The sequence below is a fragment of the Diplotaxodon limnothrissa genome, linkage group LG8, assembly GCF_057381915.1.
Source record: "Diplotaxodon limnothrissa isolate DT_005_m linkage group LG8, D_limnothrissa_male_GT1.1, whole genome shotgun sequence".
In the NCBI taxonomy this organism is placed as follows: domain Eukaryota; kingdom Metazoa; phylum Chordata; class Actinopteri; order Cichliformes; family Cichlidae; genus Diplotaxodon; species Diplotaxodon limnothrissa.
The window spans coordinates 7,336,723-7,344,594 of record NC_140603.1 but is presented as its reverse complement, the minus strand read 5'-3'; the positions used below and the strand labels follow the sequence as shown (position 1 = coordinate 7,344,594).

Sequence of the window (7,872 nt, the reverse complement as noted above, 5' to 3'; positions counted from 1 at the left end):
ATATCGACTTAAAGGGGCCACAGGGTGGCGCATTTACTAACATTTAAAACGTGAAATTAACTAAGCAGTAACATAACACTCCCCGCCTGGGATTATAACAATCCCACATTAAACTGTCAGTCACTAAACTTTTCGGGGGACAGCAGCAAAACCACTTCTGTTACAGGACGAGAGAAAGTCTTCTTATTGCCTGAGTGCGAAGTATTGGGGGAGGCAATTATTGAAGTTAACTCCGAAAGATCTATTGGTGAAAAAGAGTCTAACATCAATGGTACTAAAGTAGCTGTAGATATTACATCTGTGGGATGATTATTGGTAATTTTTTCTTTAATGATAAAAATGTTATTTGTGAAGTTCATGAAGTCATTACTGGTTAACGTTAAATGGATGGTTTGCTCAAAAGAGCTCTGACTTTCCCTCTGATTGTTCTTGGCATTTTGGTAAACTAGCTTTTTGTTGGGCTTTTTTTTTTAATTAAAAAAAATATAAAACCACCCAGAGCTTACCACCTACACAAATTATACCAATAATTTAGTTGTCTAGGATTACTATGGAAATGACTAAAATGTTAGAAATAGGTAAAGTACCTTAATCAGTGGACAAAAACACATAACTTGAAGTTAAGAGTTTTATTCAAGAGCAAAGCAGTTTTCTTGCTATTGTGTCAGGACTCTGGAATTAGTGTAAGATTCCAAAGCCAAAGTCAAGTCTTCCAGCACCAACTTCAGCTGCTTCACATTTAGTGAACTGGAGTCAGTCGGCAGGCCGCCCGCCGTGGCGTTGGAGTCAGTCGGCAGGCCGCCCGCCGTGGCGTTGGAGTCAGTCGGCAGGCCGCCCGCCGTGGCGTTGGAGTCAGTCGGCAGGCCGCCCGCCGTGGCGTTGGAGTCAGTCGGCAGGCCGCCCGCCGTGGCGTTGGAGTCAGTCGGCAGGCCGCCCGCCGTGGCGTTGGAGTCAGTCGGCAGGCCGCCCGCCGTGGCGTTGGAGTCAGTCGGCAGGCCGCCCGCCGTGGCGTTGGAGTCAGTCGGCAGGCCGCCCGCCGTGGCGTTGGAGTCAGTCGGCAGGCCGCCCGCCGTGGCGTTGGAGTCAGTCGGCAGGCCGCCCGCCGTGGCGTTGGAGTCAGTCGGCAGGCCGCCCGCCGTGGCGTTGGAGTCAGTCGGCAGGCCGCCCGCCGTGGCGTTGGAGTCAGTCGGCAGGCCGCCCGCCGTGGCGTTGGAGTCAGTCGGCAGGCCGCCCGCCGTGGCGTTGGAGTCAGTCGGCAGGCCGCCCGCCGTGGCGTTGGAGTCAGTCGGCAGGCCGCCCGCCGTGGCGTTGGAGTCAGTCGGCAGGCCGCCCGCCGTGGCGTTGGAGTCAGTCGGCAGGCCGCCCGCCGTGGCGTTGGAGTCAGTCGGCAGGCCGCCCGCCGTGGCGTTGGAGTCAGTCGGCAGGCCGCCCGCCGTGGCGTTGGAGTCAGTCGGCAGGCCGCCCGCCGTGGCGTTGGAGTCAGTCGGCAGGCCGCCCGCCGTGGCGTTGGAGTCAGTCGGCAGGCCGCCCGCCGTGGCGTTGGAGTCAGTCGGCAGGCCGCCCGCCGTGGCGTTGGAGTCAGTCGGCAGGCCGCCCGCCGTGGCGTTGGAGTCAGTCGGCAGGCCGCCCGCCGTGGCGTTGGAGTCAGTCGGCAGGCCGCCCGCCGTGGCGTTGGAGTCAGTCGGCAGGCCGCCCGCCGTGGCGTTGGAGTCAGTCGGCAGGCCGCCCGCCGTGGCGTTGGAGTCAGTCGGCAGGCCGCCCGCCGTGGCGTTGGAGTCAGTCGGCAGGCCGCCCGCCGTGGCGTTGGAGTCAGTCGGCAGGCCGCCCGCCGTGGCGTTGGAGTCAGTCGGCAGGCCGCCCGCCGTGGCGTTGGAGTCAGTCGGCAGGCCGCCCGCCGTGGCGTTGGAGTCAGTCGGCAGGCCGCCCGCCGTGGCGTTGGAGTCAGTCGGCAGGCCGCCCGCCGTGGCGTTGGAGTCAGTCGGCAGGCCGCCCGCCGTGGCGTTGGAGTCAGTCGGCAGGCCGCCCGCCGTGGCGTTGGAGTCAGTCGGCAGGCCGCCCGCCGTGGCGTTGGAGTCAGTCGGCAGGCCGCCCGCCGTGGCGTTGGAGTCAGTCGGCAGGCCGCCCGCCGTGGCGTTGGAGTCAGTCGGCAGGCCGCCCGCCGTGGCGTTGGAGTCAGTCGGCAGGCCGCCCGCCGTGGCGTTGGAGTCAGTCGGCAGGCCGCCCGCCGTGGCGTTGGAGTCAGTCGGCAGGCCGCCCGCCGTGGCGTTGGAGTCAGTCGGCAGGCCGCCCGCCGTGGCGTTGGAGTCAGTCGGCAGGCCGCCCGCCGTGGCGTTGGAGTCAGTCGGCAGGCCGCCCGCCGTGGCGTTGGAGTCAGTCGGCAGGCCGCCCGCCGTGGCGTTGGAGTCAGTCGGCAGGCCGCCCGCCGTGGCGTTGGAGTCAGTCGGCAGGCCGCCCGCCGTGGCGTTGGAGTCAGTCGGCAGGCCGCCCGCCGTGGCGTTGGAGTCAGTCGGCAGGCCGCCCGCCGTGGCGTTGGAGTCAGTCGGCAGGCCGCCCGCCGTGGCGTTGGAGTCAGTCGGCAGGCCGCCCGCCGTGGCGTTGGAGTCAGTCGGCAGGCCGCCCGCCGTGGCGTTGGAGTCAGTCGGTTTGGAGAAACCTCCCTGGAAACCAACATTCTGACTGACTGCAGTTTTTCCCTTCACGGTTTTAACATTGTTTGGCTTTTTCAAAGGCAATCCAGATTTCAAGTTTCCAACTGATGCTTCAGTATCCACTTCATTAGTTTCCTGTTGTACTGGAACAAAAATAAAAACAAAATTTAAACAAAACCACAGACACGATTAAGATTTAGTCAAATCCACACCGAGCAACTGGTCCCAGACTTTGTGCCCTACATGACTTTTTGGTCATATGCAAGGATACTGTTGCATAAATATCTACATCATGTCCATGAACAATGTAGATAAGGATTTTTAAGTCAATTACAACACCACTGACCAAAGCCCTCATGCATGTGCCCCACACAAGTGTGCTGTCACATGCTTGTCAACTACTGGCAACAAACTACATAAAACTGGATCTTGCTTACCTTCATCAACATTTTGAGTCAATATTGACTGGAGCAGGGCAAGCGCTCTCTGTATTGAACCATCATTGGCTCCAAGACCTGTAAACACAACCTTCTTATTATACCAGAGGTTTTCACATTGAGGGAAAGTTTATACTACAACCTTCAGCTGGTTTCCAAAGTTAACAAATATCTTCCTCCGAGTCCACACATACAGACAGTAACAGGTACTTACATAAGTGTCTATTTGAATTATGACCCTGTGTTTTATACTTTTAGTTTGAAAACATTACACATAATATAACCATTAAACTCAACTGCTGGCAACAACCCAGTTCTTGACAATTTAAGCATTCCCCCCCCCCCCCCCTTCATTTTTCTTATTTAATAACTTCAAATCACATTGAGTAGTCTTGTCACAGGATACAAGACAAAAAAATGAATACACTTAGTACAACATGCCCTGATAAGCTTTTGAAAATTTTGTGTTCTATACATTTTTCACTCTTTCAGATGAATGACAGGCATTTTAATCACCAACCATCTTGAAATGAATTTTGTAACCGTGTGCCCTCAAGCATAAATTAGAAGCCAGGGACCTTACCTGTCTTTTCCCTCTGCAGCACTTTATTCTGTCTGTGATTCAATCCACTGACTGCAAAACAGGAGGAACATGATTTACAATTAGCACGTTTCTGTTCATTCTTTATGCCGTTTGATGCCAAAAGAGATAACTTGCAATAGCTAAGTGATATTTCCGAATCTTTACACCAGAACCTTCTAGCAGTTCCAAGATCTTATCTTACAAAAATCTACTCCTAAGTTAATTAACATAAGTGTCAAACGAAGCAGAAAGAAGCTACAAAACCTCCAGCAAGCCAAACAGTCAGCAGACAAACGAGAATGGTCCGAACAGCTCCCATTGTTCCAGCAACCAAGCACAGATGGAAGTCACCTGTGAGGTTTAAAAAGGCCACTGTGCAGGCATCACACCTGCAGCTCATCAGCTCCAATTATCTTGCTTTGGAAGAAAAAGAGGAGCAAAGACGCACTCCACACCAGTTGCTGGCAGTAATGCACCATTTTGCTGTTTGCAACTGCCAAGAAATATTTTAAAAGAAGAAGAGCCGATAAGAAAAGGCAAGAAACTTTGCAGTCTTTCAGCTCATGATAGATCGTACAGGGTTCAGTTTAACTATAAAGATTAATACAGACCAATGTGGAAATGCCAAGATAAGGAAACATCGGAACATCAATTATTGAAATTTATCTGAAGGGGATTAAAAATATGAAAACCACAAACTTTTGCAAATTTTCAAACATATGAGGGCATGTTGTACTTAAATATTTGTATTTTTTGTTCTGTTCTGATCAGACAGGCACGCAGAAGTTTTTAAACTGTAAGTGCAATCCATCTAAACTGGCAGTAAAGAGACATTTCACATAAGCAAACATGGGCAGCTATAATTGATAAGCATATGCAGGCAAATATGAGTCATAGCTATAATCAGATTCTACAAGCTTTTGTGCCCCACGCTCCCTCCCTTTTTTCCAATTCATTAAATATTCATTAGTACGTGAGGATCTGCCTAGCCCAGGAGCCATCGTCAATCTCCCATTGTTTGCTAGAAATGCTTAAAATGAAGATGTGGAGCTATGTGACATATTATATATGGTCTTTAACAAAGCAAACTATAAAGCAACACCAGTGCTGCTGAAATTTGCTTTATTTTTACAATCATGACATAAATATGACAAACATTGTCCACATAGTTGTTGACGTTTTCTCAAATATGCATGTGTTGCATAACCAGTACATTCCATAGTTGTGCTCTTTTCCATCTCTGTATCTTTCCAGCTAGCGTAGGGGCTGCCGGTATTTGACACGTTTCCTCATGTCTGCAGGGAGAAGATGCAGGAAAGCAAACCGTTAAACTCACATTTCCAGCTGTCACAAAAATCCTGGCCCAACTTAGATGAACGCGTTAGAGAGACGTGCAGGTTCCAGCATGTATTGTGTTGTTATGTGATGTGTCTTGTGTTGTGCACGGTATCTGTCACATACTGATCACACTGGCATTGGAAGAAGGCCAGACCCACAGGAGTCATGTTGTCCTGGTACTTTCTGTAGAGATCCACCGTTTTAAACGTGCGCTGCACCAGTGAATGGCTGTGTGGAGAGACGATACATGCTCAGTGCGTTTTTAGGTATCACACAGATTAACAGTTATGTGCCCACTCAATGCACGCTTTAATCCGGGAGGTGTTTAGAGTATTTGTGGTAAATCGACTTAAAGTCAACATGTCAAGACAATTGATTTTATTTGTTTAGTAATATTCACAGAAGAGAGAGGTTATATTTAGAGGTAAGGACTACTCTGCAAGATTTAATAAACTGAAAATGGAAAGCCGATCTGTAAAGTCCTTATTCGTAAATCAGATATTGGATCTGTATGATTCAAGGTTCACTTTGACAGCAAATTTTCATTTAATTATATTGATAGTCTACTATGACATTTAGTCATAATTTAGGTATCTCGATTCTTTTAGTTTAGTGTAGTTTTAGTGGACCAATTCACACTGATGTGAAGGTTTTTTTCATATTGTGAAATGTCCTGAAAAACAGGTTTCATGAATCTACTTGGCAATTTAATATAGGATAAACAGGTTAGCTTGCCCTGAAGTTACAGTAATGTATTTTGCTGGACGGGTACGATATACACATTTTAGAAGCCATCTGAAGTCTTGCATGGGTCCTCAAAATTGTTCCCAACTTTTCCTGTTGCTGTGTCAGGGCTGTGGATACAGTGGAGTTTCAAGTGCAAGTTGGCGCATTAAGCAACGTGTCAGTTTAATAATCTGAGGTTGATGCTCACCCGAGGCATGTTTCATTTAGTTTATAGATGCTTCCCTTAGGTTGTATCATTATATGATGACCCACATTAATGAGTTAAACTGGAGAAATCTCTTAAAGACATAAATGATCAGGTGATCTCTAATTTCCTGCTTCTTACTGAATGTATTACTCGGCCCTAAAAATATAACCTGATACTTAAACTGGATTGCATCACCTTGGCCTTCAGCAGCACTATGAAGCCACGGAAAGTCTTGTTTTTTACCAGCATTTCCTAAAAATACAGGGAGTGCAGAATTATTAGACAAGTTGTATTTTTGAGGAATAATTTTATTATTGAACAACAACCATGTTCTCAATGAACCCAAAAAACTCATTAATATCAAAGCTGAATGTTTTTGGAAGTAGTTTTTAGTTTGAGCTATTTTAGGGGGATATCTGTGTGTGCAGGTGACTATTACTGTGCATAATTATTAGGCAACTTAACAAAAAACAAATATATACCCATTTCAATTATTTATTTTTACCAGTGAAACCAATATAACATCTCCACATTCACAAATATACATTTCTGACATTCAAAAACAAAACAAAAACAAATCAGCGACCAATATAGCCACCTTTCTTTGCAAGGACACTCAAAAGCCTGCCATCCATGGATTCTGTCAGTGTTTTGATCTGTTCACCATCAACATTGCGTGCAGCAGCAACCACAGCCTCCCAGACACTGTTCAGAGAGGTGTACTGTTTTCCCTCCTTGTAAATCTCACATTTGATGATGGACCACAGGTTCTCAATGGGGTTCAGATCAGGTGAACAAGGTGGCCATGTCATTAGTTTTTCTTCTTTTATACCCTTTCTTGCCAGCCACGCTGTGGAGTACTTGGACGCGTGTGATGGAGCATTGTCCTGCATGAAAATCGTGTTTTTCTTGAAGGATGCAGACTTCTTCCTGTACCACTGCTTGAAGAAGGTGTCTTCCAGAAACTGGCAGTAGGACTGGGAGTTGAGCTTGACTCCATCCTCAACCCGAAAAGGCCCCACAAGCTCATCTTTGATGATACCAGCCCAAACCAGTACTCCACCTCCACCTTGCTGGCGTCTGAGTCGGACTGGAGCTCTCTGCCCTTTACCAATCCAGCCACGGGCCCATCCATCTGGCCCATCAAGACTCACTCTCATTTCATCAGTCCATAAAACCTTAGAAAAACCAGTCTTGAGATATTTCTTGGCCCAGTCTTGACGTTTCAGCTTGTGTGTCTTGTTCAGTGGTGGTCGTCTTTCAGCCTTTCTTACCTTGGCCATGTCTCTGAGTATTGCACACCTTGTGCTTTTGGGCACTCCAGTGATGTTGCAGCTCTGAAATATGGCCAAACTGGTGGCAAGTGGCATCTTGGCAGCTGCACGCTTGACTTTTCTCAGTTCATGGGCAGTTATTTTGCTCCTTGGTTTTTCCACACGCTTCTTGCGACCCTGTTGACTATTTTGAATGAAACGCTTGATTGTTCGATGATCACGCTTCAGAAGCTTTGCAATTTTGAGACTGCTGCATCCCTCTGCAAGATATCTCACTATTTTTGACTTTTCTGAGCCCGTCAAGTCCTTCTTTTGACCCATTTTGCCAAAGGAAAGGACGTTGCCTAATAATTATGCACACCTGATATAGGGTGTTGATGTCATTAGACCACACCCCTTCTCATTACAGAGATGCACATCACCTAATATGCTTAATTGGTAGTAGGCTTTCGAGCCTATACAGCTTGGAGTAAGACAACATGCATGAAGAGGATGATGTGGACAAAATACTCATTTGCCTAATAATTCTGCACTCCCTGTATGTAGGACTGCTTTATACCTCATAGTACTGTATGAGGTAATAGAGCACTTTGCTCTCTGACTGCAGGTTTACTGATGTTTCCTGGGATAGTTAAAAATAGAATGGGAGGCAGAGCCC

The 7,872-nt window shown here is 48.1% G+C and overlaps 1 protein-coding gene across 1 annotated transcript; it reads right to left on the bottom strand.

Annotated features, from left to right (window-relative positions):
* Nucleotides 1-656: 656 nt before the first annotated feature.
* On the bottom strand, nt 657-4,068 carry LOC146626214 (uncharacterized). The gene is made up of 5 exons (XM_085360395.1): nt 3,933-4,068; nt 3,669-3,719; nt 3,086-3,163; nt 2,644-2,791; nt 657-1,818 (listed from the first exon to the last, which is right to left on the bottom strand). Exons 1-5 carry the CDS (start codon nt 4,066-4,068, stop codon nt 657-659), a joined length of 1,575 nt encoding a protein of 524 aa, XP_085216521.1.
* Between the last annotated feature and the right edge of the window lie 3,804 nt (nt 4,069-7,872).

Excerpts from the sequence above, each read along its gene's own strand:
- LOC146626214 (XM_085360395.1), bottom strand. The coding sequence starts at position 4,068 with ATGAGCTGCAGGTGTGATGCCTGCACAGTGGCCTTTTTAAACCTCACA. Across the intron at positions 3,164-3,668 it reads GCTGCAGAGGGAAAAGACAG|GTCTTGGAGCCAATGATGGT; the intron begins GTAAGGTCCCTG and ends TTGTGTTTACAG. Across the intron at positions 1,819-2,643 it reads TTCCAGGGAGGTTTCTCCAA|GCCGACTGACTCCAACGCCA; the intron begins ACCGACTGACTC and ends GGCGGGCGGCCT.